At 43.7% G+C, this 22,190-nt stretch overlaps 1 protein-coding gene across 4 annotated transcripts in view; it reads right to left on the minus strand.

Annotated features, from left to right (window-relative positions):
• The window catches only part of LOC125463976 (uncharacterized), a 145,799-nt gene that overhangs the window by 114,379 nt on the left and 9,230 nt on the right, over positions 1-22,190 (minus strand). For all 4 annotated transcript variants that reach the window (XM_048555826.2, XM_048555828.2, XM_048555827.2 and 1 more), the window contains one exon: positions 1,088-1,265. In XM_048555826.2, coding sequence (XP_048411783.1) covers positions 1,088-1,227 — 140 coding nt within the window. In that variant the 5' untranslated portion in view covers positions 1,228-1,265. The remainder of the gene's footprint in view (positions 1-1,087; positions 1,266-22,190) is intronic.

A 22,190-nucleotide genomic window follows, 5' to 3' on the forward strand; every position in this document is an offset into this window, starting at 1 on the left:
GATTGTGAGCATACAGATTGAGGGCACACAAAGGGTAACTTCACTGATTTTGCTGGTGATAGTGCTGGTTAGAGAATTGGCACTCCACAGGTTCTAGGCCAGTGTTCTATTTGAGGACTATTCCGACTGGGATGTAGGCTGGGTGAACTTATCCTGGAAGTGTCGTGGTTTCCATTGCATCGTGTGCAAGTGGCTTCGGTTGTTCCACTGTTTTCAGTGAGACAGAAGAGAGATTTTAGATTTGTAACCTGGTCCGCTTTTAACTTCCCAGTCCCTGCTGGGTAACAGGAGGGAATGCTATACAATTAGCCTCAGTATTTCCCGCTTTCCCTAGTGCCACCTTCGTTTGGTCAGTATGGATAGTGATAGCTGCTTCTATAAGGGAATCCTACCCAACTCCTCCTTCTATACCACTCCCACCTTTGAAAAGAATGGGTGCAGGTGGGAATAGAATGGAGCTCAGACCATTCCACTTCTCTCTCCTAGCCCTTCCAAACCCCACCCCCACTGCAGTCAAGTAGCCTGATTAGCACTCACTCACCCATGCATTCTGAACATGGGCAATAACCCAATCCCTCAGCAGATTAGTGTCTTCTGAGGCAAGAAACACTGAGAGATTGAGCTAAAGAACTAGACTTTTTGTCAGAGGCAGGGGTGGGGGAATCAATAGGTTGAGCCAAGCCACGATGAAGTCTTGTTTACCAAATCAGGCCAATTTATGCAGAGAGTGGATATAGGTCAATTGCCAGAGAATAGTGGAGGATCTTTAACAAGAAGGAGAGTCAATTTTTAATAACATGGTATTTTCTCTAATGGCACATGTTGTACCCAGTACTTCATAGAATCAGAGAATGGTTATCACACAGAAAGAGGCTATTCAGCCACATTGGGCCTACACCATAGGGAAAGCCTAACTCTAATCATCATTATTTACTTTTCAATACTTTGTTATACACCATGAGTTGTAGTTGGGAGCTGTAAAGATTCATTCTGGATGCTAAACTTGAAGCCTTGTAGAGACGTGGCTCAGTCACAGTTCAATCAAAGATAAAGATGAATCGCTAAAAAATCATGCAATTTTATTTACCTTCCTCCATTCCGGGCTGCGTGCTTCAGGCTCAAGAGGGCCAGGACATAGAAGACAATCTCATTGAGGATTAGTGTGGGGTGCTTTGCCATGATGTCTCTGGGATCACGCAGGGTGACCCACCAATCCCAGTCCACCATCCTGAAGCAATGGGAAACTTGACTGATGCAAGCTTCTCCTGAGGAAAACAAGATGCCCCTGTTAAAGTCAGAGTGACACAAGCTGCCCACAACATCATTCTGTGAAGGTAACCAAGCTTCTCATTGGCCGTTTGAAAGTTAACTGTTGGAAGAAAACTGATCATCAGGTCATTATCACTTGCTGTTTGTGGGAGCTCGCTTTGCGTATATTAGCTGTCACGCTTCCTACATCACAGCCATGACTACACTTCAAATTTACTTCATTGATATCCAATGATTGTGAAAGCTTTCATACAAACGTCATTTATAAATATCATTTATATGTCATTATAAAAAATCATAGAGTCAATGAGTCATACAGCATGGACACAGACCTTTCAGTACAACTCACCTATGTCAACCAGACATCCTCAACAGACCTAGTCACATTTTCTAGCATTTGGCCCATATCCACCCAAACCCTTTCTATTCATATGCCCAGCCATATGCATATTAAGTGCTGTAATTGTACCCACCTCCAACATTTCTCTGAAAAAAGGGCTAATTCCCCTAGTAGTAACATTAACATTTACTTTTTGTCTGAGATTTCTTGTTTAGTTTACTCACTTGATTCAGTTAAACATATTTTTTCGCTGGTGAAAAGACCCTACAACCTTGGTTAGACAGACCCAGTCTTACGGAAAGCCCTAAAATTGTTGAACTCGATGTTAAGGCTGCAGGAATCCCAAATGGAAAATGAGATGCTGCTCTTCCAGCTTGTGCTGAGCTGGGAAGGTGATGGATTTGTTAATGAACGGTTGATTGGGTGATAATTTGCTGGATAAATGTGATGAGCTAGTAATCAGTCAGAAGTGGGTTTTATAGAGTATACTTTACTGAAATAAAGCTCTCCTAGAAAGCACAAATTTGGATTTTGTTCGAGAATATTTTTCTTCTACTTTGTAACATTTGTTGCAGCGGATGTCTGAGTCAAAATGTAAAGTTTTGGCATACAATTAGCCACCATTATGTCCTGTAAGTGAGCCTATGGCCAGTGGATGCTGAAGTATCCGTGGGGCTACTTCACTGAAGAGGGAATGAGGCTTGGCCTTAGCAATTGCACAAATTTGCAGAAGAGAGAAGATTTTGTTTTAGAATTGGAGCCTGATCATTTGAACATGGTTGAAAGTTTGGGCAACTTTTTAACTTTCAATTTATCAAAAGAGATCATTTATCGACTGCTTGTAAGGCATGGTCAGATTTTAATAAATTTAGAACTGAAAATAGTACGATGAAAGAGTGCATAATGGAATTCAATAGGTTGTATACAAGACTGTAAATTTTTCATTTGGAATTTATCCAATCTGTTATGTTGTTGGGCTGTACCAAAGCATCCAATATGACCAGGCTTTGACAGGAGCTAAATTTGCAAATAAACATGTACAAAGAACAAAGAAAATTACAGTACAGGAACAGGCCCTTCGGCCCTCCAAGCCTGCATTGATATGCTGCCCGTGACAACTAAAACCCCCTACCCTCCAGGGACCATATCCCTCTACTCCCATCCTATTCATACATTTGTCAAGACACCCTTTAAAAATCACTCTAGTATTTGCTTCCTCTGGACCAATGTCAGAAGGACTAAGACATTAGTAAGAAAGTATTCCTTTCCAGCACTATTAATGATCAAAAAGGAGCACTTGGTGATACAACCGCAAGGGTGGGTCAGAATGTTAACAAATCAGTAAGACTGTCGAGAAACAGCTCATAGGTGAGAAAGGGAAAGGGAAAGCTGTAACTAAGTGAAAAGGGAATAGAAATGTGCTTTGATTATTTCCAGGAGTGAAGAGAATTTAAGATTGATACTAAGAGAAAGGACAGCAGAAGTGTGGACGTGAATTCTGTTCAAAAACATTTATCCTCTCGTGTATAACTCTGATTTCCTCCATGTTTTGTATGAACCTTGTGATATTCAAGATATCTCAGCTGGTTTATACACCATTGTACAAAACTGACCTTAGTGGCCTGGGAAGATCTTTGGTTTGTGCTAAGCAGCACTGTGGATGTTATTATTGGTAAAAATGAGCGAATGATAGGGAAAGGAAGTGATTACAAGCCACAGCTTGTAACATTATCGTATTGGCTAATAGCAATGAGGAATGGAGTAAGTTTGAATACCAAGGAGATGAGCACAGTGTCAGGGAGACTTTCCTTCATCATTTTCATCTGAAATGAATCAATGCAATGTGATTGGCAAGTTACCAGCTCTCACAAGCATCATCAGATAGCTCAATCTTGGTGGGGTGTATAGTGTAGAAAGGCAGTGATGCTGCAGCTAACCTGCTGTCCCTTTGTAGAGTGTGATAAATCAATTTTTTTGTATTTCGTCTTTATGCTGTTAAAGCCAGCATTCTGTGAGAATGTAACATTCAGTGCACACTCAGTGCCAAGAGGAACATTTTACTTGTTTTATGCAATACTGCCTATAAGTAGCGACGAGGCTAGACGCAAGGTTTTCTGCAGGTCACTCTGACCAGTTCAAGCATGACTGACCATCCAGTTTTGCCAGTTTGAGGAGACCAGACAGAGGAGATGATTGCTACTTTTGGGCTCCAAGTCAATTAAATTCTCAGTAACAGGGAGATAGGGCAGGAATGGGACCACTTCCTCCAGGGTCAATGAGCCATCCCTGCACTATGTCCTCCAAGGACAAGCCACTACCACCATGTCCCACCTCCACTCCCACTGCATCTGGATCCAGTATCTTGGCTACAACCATTCCCCCCGCAAAGCCCCCATTCACTGGCTCCACTTCCCCACCAGACCTACCTGTTCCCTCCAAGTTGATTCCTGCCTCCTGACCAATGTGTCAAGTAGGAAGCAGAATTCCAGTGTTAGAGCGATAGAGCATGGAAACAGACCTGACAGTCTGACCAGCCTGTAATGACTGTAACCCCAAACTATTTGAGCCTCACCTGCCTGTATTTGGCCCACATCTCTCCAAACATTTCCTATTCACATGCTTATCTAAATGTCTTTTAACCCTTCAAGCTGTACCTGCATCAATCGCTTCCCCAAGATGTTCAATCCACACAAACCAACCACTGTCTATGTAAAAAAATTACCCTTTGTGTCTTTTTTTAAATCTTTCTCCTCTCACCTTAAAAATAATGCCCCCCATTTCTTGAAATCCCCCACCCTGGGGAAAAGACACCTGCCATTCCCCTTATCTATACCCCTCACGATTTTATAAACCTCTACAAGGTCAGCCCTCAACCTCCTGCGCTCCAGTGAAAATATTCCCAGCTGCAATCCAAGGTGGAGGACAGGAAAAAAAATTGTCTCTGTAAGTTCAGCTCCTTTCCTTGAGATATTTTCAGCGTTGGAGTTGATTTCCTCGAATTCTAGGAGCAGTGATTACTGTTTTATAAGCTGTTGCATTGCTTTGGAACTCTGGAGGAATAAAGGTCAAAACAACGGCACTTTAAAAAGGAGGAAGAGATACATAGGCGGTGAGAAAGCCCATGGAGAAAGAACCCTGCACTGCTGTCTGACCCAGCAGTGAACCTTTACAGCTACTGCCTCTGCTGTTGGATTTCCAGTACCTCTGGGCATCGGAGTTGGTCTAAGAAAAATATACAAACAGCAAAATTGGCAGCTGACCTTGGACAAACCCATGTGTGAGAGATCACAGCAGGGGAGCTGCTAAGTGGCTGTTTTTTTTTTGTAAATCTATAATAGTGACCAGACTGGATTGTTTTGGACAAGATTTGTAGTTCGTGTTATGGATGAGGCTGTGGACTTGCCGGCCCAGCCGATGTGTTTGTTCCCAGATGTTTCATCACCCTGTTAGGAAACATGGTCAGTGCATCTCTGGTGAAGTGTTGGTGTTCTGTCCCACTAGGTCCTGGTAGGGGAGTTTAACTTTCCAAACATAGACTGGGACTGCCACAGTGTTAAGGGCTTGGATGGAGAGGAATTCGTTAAGTGTGAACAAGAAAATTGTCTGCTTCAGTATGTGGATGTACCTACTAGAGAAGGTGTAAAACTTGATCTAATCTTGGGAAATAAGGCAGGGCAGGTGATTGAGGTGTCAGTAGGAAAGCACTTTGGAGCCAGTAACCATAATGCAATTAATTTTAAAATAGTGATGGAAAAGGATAGACCAGATCTAAGTGTTAAATATCTAAATTGGAGGAAGGCCAATTTTGACGGTATTAGGCAAGAATGTTCAGAGGTTGATTGGGCGGGGTGGGGGGGGGGGCACGGATGCTTACAGGTAAAAGGGCAGCTGGAAAATGGGAAGCCTTCAAAAATGAGATGATGTGAGTCCAGAGACAGTATGCTCCTGTTAGGGTGAAGGGCAAGGCTGGTAGGTGTAGGACGTGGTGGATGACTAGAGAATTGGAGGTTTTGGTCAAGAATAAGGAGGAAACATATGTGGGAGATACTGAAGGAATATTTTGCATCAGCATTTACCATGGAGAAAGGTATGGAAGATAGAGAATGTGGGGAACTAAATAGCAACATCTTGATAAATGTCCATAACACAGAGGAGATGCTAGATGTCTTAGGATGCATAAAGGTGGATAAATCCCTAGGACTTGATCAGGTGTACCCAAGGACTCTTTGGGAAGCTGAGGAAGTGATTGCTGGGCCCCCTTGCTGAAATATTTCAGCATCATTGATAGCCACTGGAGGATGGCTGACATGGTGCCACTATTTAAGAAAGGTGGTATGGAAAGCCACGAAACTGTAGACTGGTGAGCCTAGCATCAATGATGAGCAAGTTGTTTGAGGGAATCCTGAGGGACAGGATTTACATGTATTTGGAAAGGCAAGGACTATTAATAGGGATAGTCAACATGGCTTTGTGCATGGGAAGTTGCGTCTCTCTAACTGGAATGTTACTTCTACAAAAAACTCAATGAGGATTGATGAGAGCAGAGTGGTGAATGTGATTTATATGGATTTCAGTAAGGCATTTGACAAGGTTCCTTATGGTAGACTGGTTAGGAAGGTTAGATCACATGAAGTACAGGGTGAACTAGCCATTTGGATATAGAACTGGCTCAAAGGTAGAAGGCAGAGGGCAGTGGTGGAGGGTTTCTTTTCAGGCTGGAAGTCTGTGATCAGCTATTTGACACAAGGATCAGTGCTGGCTCCACTGCTTTTTGTCATTTATATAAATGATTTGGATGTGAACATAGGAGGTATGGTTGGTAAGTTTACGGATGACATCAAAATTGAAGATAGAGTGGACAGTGAAGAAGATTACCTCAGAGTATAATGGGATCTTGATCAGATGGGCCAGTGGGCCAAGGAGTGACAGATGAAGTTTATTTTAGATAAATATGAGGTGCTGCACTTTGGAAAGGCAAATCAGAGCAGGATTTATACACTTAATGGTAAGGTCCTGGGGAGTGTTGCTGAACAAAGAGACCTTGGAGTGCAAGTTTATAGTTCCTTGAAAGTGGATTGGCAGGTAGATAGGATAGTGAAGAATGTTTGGCAAACTTGCTTTTATTGGTCAGTGCATTCAGTGTAGGAGTTGGGTGGTCATGTTGTGGCTGTACAGGACATTGGTTAGGCCACAAATGGAATACTGCATGCAATTCTGGTCACCCTCCCATAGAAAGAAGCTTGTGAAATTAGAAAAGATTCAGAAGAGATTTACAAGGATGTTGCCAGGGTTTGAGGGTTTGAATTATAGGGAGAGGCTGAATAGGCTGGAGTTATATTCCCTGGAACACCGGAGGCTGAGCGGTGACCTTATAGAGGTTTATAAAATCATAACGGGTATGGCTAGGGTAAATGGACGAGGTCTTTTCCACAGAGTGGGAGAGTCTAAAACTAGAGGGGCATAGGTTTAAGGTGAGAGGGAAAAGATTTAAAAGGGACCTAACAGGCAATGTTTTCACACAGAAGGTGGTGCGTGTATGGAATGAGCTGCTTGAGGAAGTGGTGGAGTCTGGTACAATTACAACATTTAAAAGGCATCTGGATGGGTACGTGAATTGGGTTTATAGGGATATGGGCCAAATGCTGGCAAATGGGATTAGATTTATTTTGGATATCTGGACAAATTGGACCAAAGGGTCTGTTTCCATGCTGTATGCCTCTACAACTCTATCTAGCCTCTCCTAATAAGTTAAACTCTCCATTCACGGCAACATCTGGGTAAATCTCTTCTAATCCTCTGCAGTTTAAAAATATCTTTCCTATAACAGGGAGACCAGGGCATAATCCTCCAGAAGAGGACTCATGAACATCCTGTACAACTTCAATATGACATCCCAACTGCTATATTCAAAGGTGTTTTCTGATCCTTAACTTCATAACACATCTGCTCATGTTATCCTCAGGGATAAGCTCGGGCCATTAGGAATCCATCACTGAGGAATGAACCTTTGCACTTTAAGTCTGTTTTCTTACAGAGCTGTATCGGGTTGCTTCAGAACGTAATGCATTAATCACTTTCACACAGTTGAAATACAGGGCCAAAGGGAGTAGAGGTGCTAGATTGTTCACTTTCAGAGAAAATGGAATGGAGTGCGATTTTGAATCATTTAAACTTTCCTCAAAGATAATAAACTCAGGAAATACAATGCCCATCATTTGTGAACACAGTAACATAACCAATACATTTCCGATCTTAGCTCAGAATCTGGTTGTGCTCAGAACCTACTGTCTGTGGTCAGAAAGCAAAATGTTCAAAAATAAAATTGCAGACGTGAGGGCAAAATGTGATTCCCACCATTGACAATATTTTGCTTCTCCATTTTGTCAGTTGTGATCGAAAAGGCACACATGACGGAAAAGAATGGCTTGTATTTGTATGAGGGGGAATTACAGCAGCCAATTTTAGCACAGCAAGATTCCAGAAACAACGATGACCATAGAGTCATAGAGAAGTACAGCACAGAAACAGGCCCTTCGATCCAACTCACCCATGCTGACCAGATATCCTATATTAATCTAGTCCCATTTGCCAGCATTTGGTCCATATCCCTTTAAAGCCTGTTTATTCACATACACATCCAAATGCCTTTTAAATGTTGTAATTGTACCAGCCTCCACCATTTCCTCTGGCAGCTCGTTCCATACACGCACCACCCTCTGTGTGAAAAAGTTGCCCCTTAGGTCCCTTCTATATCTTTCACCTCTCACCTTAAACCTATGCCCCTCTAGTTTTGGACTCCCCCACCGTTGGAAATGATCCTTGGCTAGTCACTCTCACTATACCCCTCATGATTTTATAAACCTCAGCCTCCAATGCTCCAGGAGAAAACAGTCCCAGCCTATTCAGCCTCTCCCTGTAACTCAAACCCTCCACCCCTGGCAACATCCTTGTAATTCTTTTCTAAGTCCTTTCAAGTTTCATAACATCCTTCCGAAAGCAGGGAGACCAGAATTGCATGCATCATTCCAATAGTGGCCTAACCAATGTCCTGTACAGCCGCTACAAGGCTGTCCAACTCCTATACTCAATGCACTAACCAATAAAGGTAAGCATACCAAATGCCTTATTCACTATCCTGTCTGCCTGCAATTCCTTTCAAGGAATATTTCAAGGAAGTATGAACTTGCACTCTTTTTTCAGCAACATTCCCCAGGACAGTTCCATCAAATATATAACTCCTGCCCTGATTTGCCTTTCCAAAATGCAGCACCGCACATTTATCTGAATTAAACTCCATCTATCACTCCTCAGCCCATTGGCCCACCTGACCAGAAGAGAAAATGACAGTTTTCTGGCAATGACTGAAAACAACAAATAATGGAGATCATAGCGGCTCAGGCAGCATCTGTGGAGAGAAAGCAAGCTAATATTTCGAGTCTAGGTGACTTGATGCTGCTCAAGGGAGAAGCATTAGCTGGGGAACTGAGGAGAACTCTTTCTGCTCTCTTTAAAACAGTGTCCTGGTTCCTGGTAATTAGGAGAATAGATGGGGCCTCAATGAATATCTCACATAAGCACCTAGCACAGCACCTGCTTAGCTTTTCACTGTAATGTCAGCCTTGATCAGGCTTCAGGGGTGGGACTTGACCCTACAACATTCTAACTTGGAGGTAAGAGTGGAGATACAATGATGGGCTGAATGGCCTTCTCCTGCTCCATGACAGCTGTGTGATTCTGTGCTGCCCCACTGGGTCACAACTGATACTAGCACACCTCTGAATGGCTCGATTAGAAAATGTCCCGACAGCTTTCCACCGTCCTGGCACACAGACACGGGCTCACACCATGCCACATTTACGCGGGTCCTATTAGCTCCCTCGTTTCTCAGCCAAACAGCTGCCCTGACTGTTGAACTGAAGGTGGGAACACAGTCTATCTGATCCATAAGACTATAAGATGTAGGGGCAGAAGGAGGCCATTCAGCCCACCGAGTCTTCTCTGCCATTCAATGAGGTTGTGTCTGATCTGATCCCATCTTCAATTTCACTTTCCTGCCTTTTCTCCATAACTCCTATATTCTTAATGATATCCATAGCTCTCTGTGGTGAAGAATTCCACAGATTCGCTTCCCTCTGAGAGAAAAAATTCATTCCCATCTTTGTCTTAAACGTAAGACATTTTATTCTGAAATTTTACCTTTTCTGCCTATACTCCCCCACAATGGGAAACGATCTCTTCTCATCTATCCTGGCATCCTTTAAGAATCGTGTATGTTTCAATAAGATCCCCTCTCATTCTTATATATTCCAATGAGTCTATTTAACCTTTCCTCATAAGACAGTCCCTCCATATCTAGTATAAGCCTAGTGAACCTTCTCTAGACCGCCTTCAATGTTAGGGATCTTTCCTGACAGATGGGGGCAAAACTGTTCATGGTATTCTAGCTGTGCCTCATATAGTTTTAGCAAATATTTCTCCTTATTTTTACACTCCATTCCCTTTGGAAAAAAGGACAAACTTTTCCAACATTAAGATGTTAACCAAGGTCCTGCCTGTCATCATAAACAAAACAACCCTCTGGAACTATTGGAGGCATCGGGTGTTTAGACCAGGAGGTGTTTTCTAATCAACCTGCTCAGAGATGTTACAGCACACCTCTGGACTAGGTGGAACTTGAACGTGCATCTCCCGGCTCAGAGTTAGGGACACTACCATTGTGCCACAAACACCCATCTCACCAGTATTCCAGCCAATATTCCTCCTTCAATCAACATTGGTAAATTATCTAATCATTACCCCTGTTGTTTATGCGCTTCATATGTAACAACAGTGGTTACATTTCAGCAGTACATCATTGGCTGTGAAGCCCTTTGGGATGCCCAGTGGTTTGGTAAGGTGCTATGTAAATGCAAGTCTTTCCTTTCTGATCGTAGCATATTCAACACTAGTGCCACTTCTGCCGTTGTTGACATCACTAAGTTGCCTCATGACTGGCTTGACCTCACTTGAGATTTCATATCGTTTCTGTAAGAATGTTTGTCCTGGACTATAATTGTGCCCCTTGGCTCTTTGAACAAAGTGTTAATCTGAACATGAAACATCGACATTGTGCGCCCTCCGGAGACTGTGAGCTGATGTTGAGATGACAAGTGGTTTTTCTTTCTAACAACTTGCCGTCACAGAAGACACCTGGTCCATGGATACGAAACAGCCACGCTGGGATTCAGACCACTAGTCTCAACATGATTGAGTGAGGAACAAGAACAGGCCTTCACCTGTCAGCAACGATACTGGGGACGCTCTGGGAGCTGATTTCCACCTCTCTATTGTGAATGGGTAGGAAAGCTAATACATTCACTGTCCACACAAATTGGTTGACCTTATTCTCTCCCACAATATTGTGTATGGAATACAGAGAGGAGAGAAAGACTCTCAAGTTAGCATGCACATGAGAGAAAGACTCAGAGAGTTAGCATGGACATGACAAGCCAAAGGGTTTCCTTCTGAATTATAAAGGTAAAGTTGCCATAGCCCTACCAGACCAAAGGGGCTGCTCTGTCATTACAGGGAGAGACAACTGGTGGTTGTTTAACCTGAGGGTCACCAAGCCTCAAGTGAGGAGAAAGAGGTTGAGAAGGATAGTCTTTCATAGTAACCTCAGCTGGTGCAGAAATTGAACCTACATTGTTGACTTCACTCTGCATTGTGAACTAACTTTCCAGCCCAATGAGCAATCCAATACTATAATCTTTTGATGAATCTGTAGTCCCATATAGAGAGAGGGAGGAAGAGAGATGACTGAAGGAGGAACCTAACTTGATCAGTTTGATGATCTCTCAGAATGCGCTCTGATGACATGTGGCGGACCTGAAAGGTTGGGCAGATTTTTCTGCTCTGCCAGGTAGCAAGCTCAAAGATAGGAATCAAGGAATCAAGGGCTACGGGGAGAGTGCAGGGAAGTGGAGTTGAAATGGCCATCAGCCATGATTAAATGGTGGAGTGGACTCGATGGGCTGAATGGCCTTACTTCCACTCCTATGTCTTATGGTGTTATGGTCTTAGGATAGGCAACTTGTTCAGCAGGCTGATGTCAGACAACTTTCAGCCTCCAACAGAATGAAGTTCTAGGAGGAGAGCTGTGCTCAAATTTCCCACTTGGAGCCCTCAAGGGGACATCACACCACACCACTGGGATTAACTCAGTTCCATTCAGATCTGTCACTATGTGGTGTGAACAGCAGGTAGAGAGTGGACAGAGGGCCATTCTCTCATTCAAAGTCAGCCCTTGAACTCAGGTGAGCCAGGTGACATCAACCACCAACTTTGCTTCCCAATGCAATCCCTCCAACCCTTCCCCTGGCAGCTCTCCACATTACCCACTTGTAGATAGTTTCTAACCAACCAGTTCAGAGATGCTATTGCACTCTTCTGGAGCAGATGGGACTTGAACCCGGGCCTCCTGGTTCAGAGGTAGGCTCCTCACTGCTCTACAACAGCCCTGTTAGTTACTTGTAGACTGGGTCACTCCACCATCCTGGGAATGCTGGCTGTCCTTCCAGCTGCAGCCATAGAGTTGCCAGGTGGTGCTGTTGAGCTCCAGCACTGCTATCCTTTGACTAGCCAACTGTTCTCCTCAGGAGGGAAGTCCAATCCTGGACTCCCACTCCTGGGAGGGAATGAGGAATGTGGGTTATGGGCTGGGAGGACTTGACAGGTATATGGAACAACGTCAAATGGTCTAGGCTGGGGAGGGAATGCTGCTGGAAGTTCCAGGGGCAGTCCGGGCTATGTGCAGGAGGAAGTGGGAGAGAATGTGTGTTAAGTCCAATTAGATTTAGGTCCAGGGACCCTGGGTCTGTAACCCATTTTACAGTTGGACAGGAACCAACTAGAACTGGACTGGAAACAAAACAGAAATTGCTGGAAAAGCTCAGCAGGTCTGGCAGCATCTGTGAAAGAAAAAACAGAGTTAATGTTTCAGGTCCAGTGACCCTTCCTCAGAGCTGTTCCTCTGAAGGGTCACCAGACCCGAAACATTAACTCTGTTTTTTCTTTCACAGATGCTGCCAGACCTGCTGAGCTTTTCCAGCAATTTCTGTTTTGTTTCATGATTTACAGCCTCTGCAGTCCTTTCAGTTAGAACTGAACTGGTGTTATCCCCTCGAACCAGAAACACTAAACATTGCATTTGGAGATTTCAGTGAAATGTTGTTAGAATTTTAACTGAATCAGGGTAAAACAGTGTGTCTCCAAGCAGTGGGCAGGATGTACCTGAGTTAGTGATTGGCCACTGAAGTACAAAACAGTTGAGGTTTTAGTGTCCAGATTTCTGATGGTCACACGTGCAGTGACTATTAGACAGAAACAAATTACCAGATGCTTAAAACTGCTAGGTGCTGAAAACTGGAGTGAATGTCATCCTTAAGTCAGGTTAATTACAAATTCCTGATGAAATTTTAGTTTTCAAATCCGTGAAGCTTGAATTTGTCAATTAGCAACAGACCCTGCAAGAAGGAAACCATTAATGTTTTACTTCAATATTTAGACACAATTTTTTCCCATAAAGATGCAGTTCCTATCTTCAATCCTTTTGTCTTGCTTCTTTGTCTACTTGCTATTGTGACAGGTCCAACTGTAAAGTTAGCCACTTTTTCTTCACTTCTTCATTTTTCTGCCTTTATATTCTATGCTTTGGTTTCTTTTTCTGTGTTTTATGATGGTACTGAAGTTTGGCGACACAGTCTAATATGTTTCGCTGAGTTTTTATATCAACAACGGGGCTCACTATGATCCCCCTTCATCACAAGACGAGGCTCAGTTAGCTTAATTAGGCTCCGTCAAGCAGTTCAGGCCTTAAGCCAGAGAAGCAAACTCACAGAGAACGCTGCAGGAACTCAGCATCAGTGGAGCGAGGAACAGAGTCAATGTTTCGGGTCCAGCAACCCTCTTCAGAGTTTAAGCCAGTGAAAACACCACCAACGCCATTACACCTTTCAAAAAGCATCTGTATGGGTATGTGAATAGTTTGGGCCATGTGCTGGAAAATGGGACTAGACTCATTTACGATATCTGAATGTAGGTTGGATCGAAGGGTCCATTTCCATGCTGTACAGCCCTGGGACTGTATAACCAAAGGTAGAGGGAGGAACAAGATAACCTCTGCCAATACTTTGTCCATTCATGGTAAAGATGTGTGGATCAGGCCCTGAGGAGAGTGTTTTTCCCTTTGATGCCCCCGAAAAGAGTCTGTAAACTCAGACAGGCCCAAAAACAAAGGCCATCTGGTTCCCCACTGGGAAGGAAAGCAGATGGCACAACACCTTTTGACTCCTTTCAGAACAATGTCCCAAAGCCTTGGCCATTTGATGAGTTGACAGACACCTCCCAGTCCCTGCCTTGGTTGGGGAATGGTGTGTTCCCCAGGGTCACAAAAGTTAACCAGGTGAATAATTGCTCACATCAGGCTTACATAAGGACTTTGTAACATGTGTTTCTACTCCTCCATCACAGCCTTTTTATCTTTCAAATGAATTGCAAACAGCCAAGGCTGCCATCAGCAATATTCTCTTAAAACCTCTGTTGAAGAGTCATCTAGACTCAAAACGTTAGCTTGTTGTCTCTCCCTGGATTCTGCCAGACCTGCTGTGATTTCTTGCTTTCGGTACAGATCCAGCATCTGCAGTAAGTTGCTCCTTCTCCTCAAACCTGCTCACGATACTCGGTTCTGATATCCGCATGTTTCTTCATTGGTTTTAATGCAATTGAAGAATTATAGAGTAATGTTTGTAAAATGCGAACCTTCCCTATCTGTATTGGCCATAACGCGATTATGTTAAATGGAGCTGTTATTGCACAATTTCCTTACAACACGAGATTGCACGACCAAAAAGCTGTCGTGTTATATCAGAACCGACTGAATTCTGCACAGGAGAAGTGACTGGAGTTGCCTTGTTTTCTCACAGTAACTGTGAAGCAGGTGCCTTTTATAAATTGAAAATTCACCTTTCTTTGCGGCCTCAGCCCTGATGTGCTGCCACTCAGGTACCACCATAGAAAGAAGCAAAGGGACAAGCAGGTAGTATCACCCCACAAATTCCACACAGTGACATCAGCCATCCTCCGCACTGTCACCCATCTCAAGTTTCAACTGTGGTAAAAACAGCTGGCATTATAGAGAGACAGCGAGAGAGAGAGCACATTCCTCCAACTTGGCTTGGGGGATCGGAGGGTAGTTTGGTGGGGTGTGGGCTGGAAGGTCACCTGGACCCCTCAACAAGTTAATGACGTCCATTCTTGCGATGATTTGTGTAATACATGTGCTGCAATGTCTACGTCTTGAGAGCTTATAATCAGCGTAAAAGCTTTTGCATCAGATATGATTTTCACACTGATGTGCTGGCCTTGTGCCAGTTGGTGTAAATGTTTGACAAAATTAATTATTTACCGTTGAAACTGAAGAATGTTTGCATTGTCGTTTTGGTGATTAATGGTGACTTTGCTGGTAACCACTTCTTGCAGACTGTTAGCACCAGGATAATATACAAACGGAGTTATTGCCAAAAGAAACAATGTCTGTGTCAACAACAAGCTCAATGGAGCAAAGTCTAAATGTAGTCATGGTGCTATGTGAAATACTTCCACCAAAAACTTTGGAAGTGGGAAGGTCCGTCTATTAAACCTTTCATCTAGAAAACTCTTCACACACACTGATGCAATCCTGTTGACTTCATCCCCATTCCCAGTCTTTACTGCAGCCTGACAAAAGTGGTGCCCTCATTTGCAAAGATGTTTATGTGGGTTAGTATTCAGCAACTGGTACAACAGACTAGTAGAATCAACAGATAACTTACCAATGTAGATCGTTCAATTCCCAAGATTGCCCAACACAAGGGAGCTGATTGCCTACTGGTATTAACACCAGATCTATTAATCCAGCAATCCAGGAAATGTTCTCAGGATCTGGGTTTGAATTCCCGCCATGGAAGATTTGAACAGATTTTAAAAATGTGGAATTATATGTGTTATGGTGGCTATGAAATGATTGTTGTGGGAAAACCCATCTGGTTCACTATTGTCCTTTAGGGAAGGAAACTGCCATGCTTACCTGGTCTGGCCTACATGTGACTCCAGACCAACAGTAATGCGGTTGACTCTTAACTGCCTCCTCGGCAATTAGGGATGGGTAATGAATGCTGACCTGGCCAGCAATGCCCTCATCCTGTGAATGATTTGTTTTAGATATCACTTATTAATGCTACGCAGATTTCTCAATCGTAGGTCAACCAGTGCCCAGTTCAAAGATTTAATTTCTACCCCACCCCTCTCCTCATCCATATTTCACTCCAGAAGATTTCACAACTCAACACATAAATCAGTTCCTCTTTTTGTGCTAAAAAGTGTTCCATTAAGGCTGGGCTGGCTGGGTCATTTTTCCCTGGAGAGTAGGAGGTTGAGGGTGACATTATAAAGGTATATAAAAGGCCATGGATAGAGTGAATAGTAAAAGTCTTTTTCACATGGTGGGGGAGTTCAAAACTAGAGGGGCATAGGTTTAAGGTGAGAGGGGTAAGATTTTAAAGGGACCTGAGGGGAATTCTTTTCACGCAGAGGGCAGTGCGTGTATGGAACGAGCTGCCAGAGGAAGTGGTGGAGGCTGGTACAATTACAACATTTAAAAGGCATCTGGATGGATACATGAATAGGAAACATTTAGAGGGATATGGGTGACACGCAGGCAAATAGGACTTGTTTAGCTTGGGAAACCTGGTCATCATGGATGAGTTGGACCAAGGGGTCTGTTTCCCTGCTGAATAACGCTGTGACTCTATTCCTCTAAGTCAAAGTCCTTGCCTCCTATGATTATATTGTGTACAATCGCAACAGCTTCTCAAATTTGGGGCTGGAATGGGTCTCACAGGTGATGACACATTGTCCATTACCAATGTCTCACAATTTAGCTATAATCTCCGAGCCACACCGCAATCTCTTCCCTTCTCTCCTCCTTCAAGTGGCTCAACTTTCTGTGCTCAATCATCCACCTTGTCCCATCTCACCTCAAGTTATCCCATTTCACCATCTATACCCAGTCATCGATTTTGATCCTCGTCCTGCATAAACCTGCCCTTTCTTCTCTGCGTTCATGATCCTTCAGACCTCCTGCTAACTCTCCCCTGTATAAACGCGCCTACACATCTTCAGAACCAGCCCCTCACAGCCGACATTTCTCGCAGCCTCCCCATGTCCTTCACTTCATCCCAACTGACCATTTTCTTGTATCTCACACAGCCCACTTCTTCACGTCACCTTCGAACCCTGGAGGAATTTCTATCCAAGTCCACTGCCTTCCACTCTTTCAGGTTGGTAACCCTTTGGCCGTAAGCTTTCCATCCTCCCTGGTCCTTCTGAGTTGCTTCATTGTTCCCAAACCCCGAAATATCACTGGTCAAGCCAAAGGTCAGAGGCAGAGAAGTGTTTTGCTACAACTCCAGCAAATTTGCTTCTTTTTTGACCAAAAGGAGTAGATTTCATTCATCACAGAGGTCCGTGTCTGCGTGGGTTTCCTCCAGGTGTACAGGTTTCCTCCCACAGTCCAAAGATGTGTAGTTTAGGTGGATCAGACATGCTAAATTGCCCATTGTGTTCAGGGGTGTGTGGGTTATAGGGGGGATGGGTCTGGGTGGGATGCTTCAAGGGGCGGTGTGGACTTGTTGGGCCAAAGGGCCTGTTTCCACACTGTAGGGAATCAAATCTAATCTAATCCTCACCAGGGGTAGGCCAAGCACCGAAACAGAATGACAATCTCGAACAAGATGAGAAGGATCTTCTCCAAAACAGGAGGCAAAGTAAAAACTATTCTTGGAGGTTGGGGGGAGAAAAAGAATTTGACTCATAAACGATGAAAATAAATACAAGCTTGAGCAGTTTTAATTTTTACAATTACTCATCTATCAGGCTATTGTAGGGCCTTCCCTTTCAGAGGTCCTGCAGTTACCACAGTAGATTAATCTCATTTATGCCACTGTTCTCTTTCACTTTCCACAAAGAGACTTTGTGGGGTCCATAGACCTGAACGACGAAGTTTAGATCACAGGCTAGATCTGTAATCCAGTCACTGATCCATGTCATTCAGGCCGTATGCGGTTCTAGGAAAACAGAGGTGTCACATGGCACAGCCACTAAGGGCCAATTAGAGCAGGTTCCCAAAAGGTGAAAGTTTGCACACACTACAAAGACCTATTGTACACCTAGAGCACAGCTTTGTTGCAACACGGTGTAGAGCAGCTTTCGGCTGATTTGTTTATGGATATTACAGAAGCGTCCACTAAAACTATTTACACATGCACAGGAAATTGGACATAAGCATGATCAATAGTGTTTACAAACATTCATCACAATCCACATATGACAATTTTTAAGAGCACCATTTCGGTATAAACCATTCACGACAAAAACCATTGTGGGATTTGCCCATAAAAGAGAAAATTTAGCTCACATTCCCTGTCAAGTCACAACTGACATGTTAAAATGCATGATTATTCTAATTTTTAAATCTAGGGATCACTTGCCCATTTAACAACAGACTTTCGGCGAAAGCCTTCCTCTTGAAGGGTCAAAAATCTTTGAAAGTCTATCCCCGAGAACGTGAAGGAAACAACGTCCTTGAATATGTTTAAGGCAGATTTGTCTTATACAAAGTGGGTGAAAGGTTATGAGGGTTGGATGGGAGTGTGGGTTTGATATCACAATGAGACCAGTCTTGCTGCATGGTGGGCCAGGCTCAAGGGCTCAAGGCTGAATGGCCTACTCATACTCTTCGTTTTGTATGAGCAATTTTTGAATATCTATATCAATCTATCTGTAGAAATTAATGATTTCTAAATGAAAGAGTAAAAGCATATTGTCATTAACATTGTTCAACATCGCTTAAAAGAGGCACAAAGCTTTTTTTGTCTCAAATCCATCAGGACAGACGTACAAGAAACCAGACTTGGAAAGGGAATACTAACTTATACAGCGTAGGAAGAGAGTGCTGATTGGCTAGACTGAGGTTGACATGGAGATGCAACTGTAACTGTCGACTGTCAATCCTAGCTGCAGGAATCTGGACCTGACTATTCAAGGTGTTGCCTGGGGGATACAACAAGTTGGTTCATGAAAACTGTGTAGCCGCTTGGGCCCCCATAGAGTATGCTGATCTTTGCAAAATATAGAAGGATAAAAATTGATTTGCTGTGTTTTTCAGGCTTGGAGTGGGGGAGGGGGGTGGGGTTCACAACTGACAATGTTCCCGCCTGCGATAGGATTAGGGTTAGGGTTAGGGTTAGGGTCACCTCCCTGATATGATGGTAGCGATAGTGTGAGCAGCCTCCTTCACTGGTGACTGCCTCTGCACTCAGCAGAGAGTTGTGCAGTGTTTGCTGCTACATCATATGCTGCATCCAGCCTTCTGATTGTGAAGTGAGTCTGACCCTCTTAAAGAGAAACTGTACTTGGAAACAGAGGCTGGTGCTAAATGCTATTGATGCAATTATAAATAGGGAAATTGGAATATAGAGCAGACTGAGATCTCCAGACTCAAGAATGTAGTGGTGGTGACATTAGCAGTGGAGATTTTAGAAGAGACTAAGCATTATGAACAGGAGCGCCTATGTCCCTTTGAACTTGCAGTAAGCCATTCAGTAAGATCATGGCTGGTCTAATTACATCCTCCATTTCCACTTTCTTACCTGCTCCCCATAATACTTGATTCTGTTGTGAATCAAACCCCCAACTCAGTCTTAACTATAATTAATATTTGATTTTATTTATTATTATCACATACTGAGATATAGTGAAAAGTATTGCTTTTGCATGCTATCCAGGCAAATCATACTTTACAAAAGTGCTTCGGGGTAATAGAACTGAATGCAGATTTTTGTTTGATTTGAATTGAATTATTATTGTCACGTGTACTTAGGTATAGTGAAAAGTTTTGTTTTGCGAGCAATATGGGCAGATCATACCATACACAGTGCATTAGGGTAACAGAACAGAGCAAAGAATACAATGTTACAGCTTCAGAGAAGGTGCACAAGGACTGAGATCAATATTAAGTTTAAAAATTGAGAGGTCCATTCAGAAGTCTAATAATAGTGGGGAAGAAGCCGTATTGAATCTGTTGATATTTATGTTTAAGCTTTCATATATTACAGCTACAGAGAAGTTGCAGATAAAGATCAACTCTAACATATGAGAGTTCCATTCGTAAGTCTGATAACGGCAGGGAAGAAGCTGCTCTTGGGTTCTGTTGGTATGTGGTTTTAAACAGTTTTTTAATAACACAACAGCCTCCACTGCTCTTTGAGACAGCGAATGCCAAAATTAACAAGCCTACGTGAGAAGACATTCTTTCTCATCCCCACCTTTGTTGCCCCTCAGTTTTAGATTGCCGTGTAAGGGGCAAGCCCCGTCGGGTCATGTCAGAATCATACATGTTTCGGTAAGGCCATCTCTCATTCTTTGAAACTCCCGACGATTATCGGGCCGGCCTTTCCTGAGAAAGCAACCTCTTCATTCCAGGAATCAACCTGGTGTGTCTCTCATTTTGGAGACCACAACTGTACTCCCTGGCTCTGGATTCACCTGTACTATTGTGGCAAGATTTCCTCACTATTATACTCCATTCCCCTTGCATTTGAGTCCACTTCGCCTCCCTACTTCTTTACTGTTCAGCAGGAGACCTTCAAGCACCTCCTCCGATTAGAACTAGCTGCTCAGGAAGGTTAGGAATTGTCTACCACAGGAAGTAATTGATGCCAAAATATTGCATGTATTCAAGAGGTGACTAGATGTAATACTTGGGGCGAATGGGATCAAAGGTTTTGGGGAGAAAGCAGGATCAGGCTATTGAGCTGAGCAATCAGCCATGATCATGATGAATGGCAGAGCGGGATCGAAGGGCCGAATGGCCCCCTCCTGCTCCTATCTTCTATGTTTCTACATTTCAAATCTAGCATTGGGATGTGAGATGCCACCCCTGTTGCAGATGGGGGTCAGCCAATGCCTCTCCAGAGGAGATGACCTACCCATCAAAACTCCAAGCTCCCATGCAGCTCCCTGCATCAGAGCCCTCAGCTTTCATGATCTGCTCTTCATGTCCAAACTACCTGCTTTGCCCTTGTGCCAATGTTCCGTCTACATATACCAGCTGTGCCAGGCACATTATCCAAAAACACAGCACATTATGATGTCCCTCAGCTGTTCTGGCAGAGCCAAGTGAGCATCAATAGAAGGGAGTCCAGCCGTTAAAGGACTAGGTTTTCAATTCCTCATCCCTAATGAGCAGATATTATTCCATGTCAAGGGGCCAATTGTGACGGAGCCTATGATACAAATGGGAAAGAATGTTAAGGATGGTTGTATTTTCCCATTTATGGTCCATCTCACCCCCAGCTCACTCTCACCCTGCAGCCTGACGTGACAAACAATTTGCTGATGGTGTCTCTGGCCCGATACATCACCCACCTTCCCACACGCCAATCCTTTTCTACTGATTATCTGTTTCCAGGTGCCTTGACTATTCTACCTGCCCGGTCCCAAGGAAGAGGAGAGAGTGGTATCAATGGAGAGACTCATCACTTGATCTCATGCTCATAGCTATCCCCCTGAATACTGGCATTACTTGTACCCCCAAGGTAGATAGGAACAACAGGTGAAAAATCACCAGGCAGCACAGACAGAGTTATAGCTGGCCCTCAACAGAGGGCAAGGCAACAGTCACGTTTTGCCACAGGGGACTCAAATGAGAATAACAATGGCACAACGTTTAGGAGAGTGGGTGGATGAGCATCTCCACCAAGATACTGTGTGCATAGTCAGGCTTGGCAGACGGCCAGGGAACCTGGAGTAGTCTGGTGCCAGCTTGGCAGTGCCCTCTCTGCAACCTCTGCTCCAATCTCCTGTCACAGTGCCAACCCAGAGGCAATGCAACTGTTTGATCTGTTCCTGGTAGAGCTTTGTGCAAAAAGGGCCTGAAATGCTTGCCCCCGACCCCCCCACCGACCTTGGGAAATTACAGCAACACTCTTTCTCAAATGCCAGAAGCCGTCGCTGTGCTGTCAGAAGAGACCCAAAAGTGTTTGAAGGGAACTCTGAAGAGATCTCTTGATCCCTTCACCGCCCTCTGCTCCTCAGCAAACTCTGAAAAAGCACTTTGACAAATGTCTGAGCTCTACCTGTTCCCTGATTGGTGCAGGGAGGGAATTTGGGAGCTTTTTTTTAATATCAGGTTATAGATGCTGCATGAATGGAAATGATGAAATTTGGGATTCTGTTAGAATGCGTTCAGATTGAGTACCACAGTACACGAATGATTCTCCACAGGGAGCCTGATGGGTCACAGGATTCCCAGCTATTTATTAGCTCACACAACGTTTTGCAATAACAGATTATAAGCATGCGGCAAGTTGGCTTATATCATTTGAGATGTTGTTTGTCAGGTAGCTGAAATCCAACACAAGACTAAACTTCACACTGTAACCATGGTGAAAGCAGGCCTAGGTGATAATATTATCTGCTGCAGCTTAAAAGATGCCAGAAGCTT

This window comes from Stegostoma tigrinum, chromosome 26 (assembly GCF_030684315.1).
Source record: "Stegostoma tigrinum isolate sSteTig4 chromosome 26, sSteTig4.hap1, whole genome shotgun sequence".
Classification (NCBI taxonomy): Eukaryota; Metazoa; Chordata; class Chondrichthyes; order Orectolobiformes; family Stegostomatidae; genus Stegostoma; species Stegostoma tigrinum.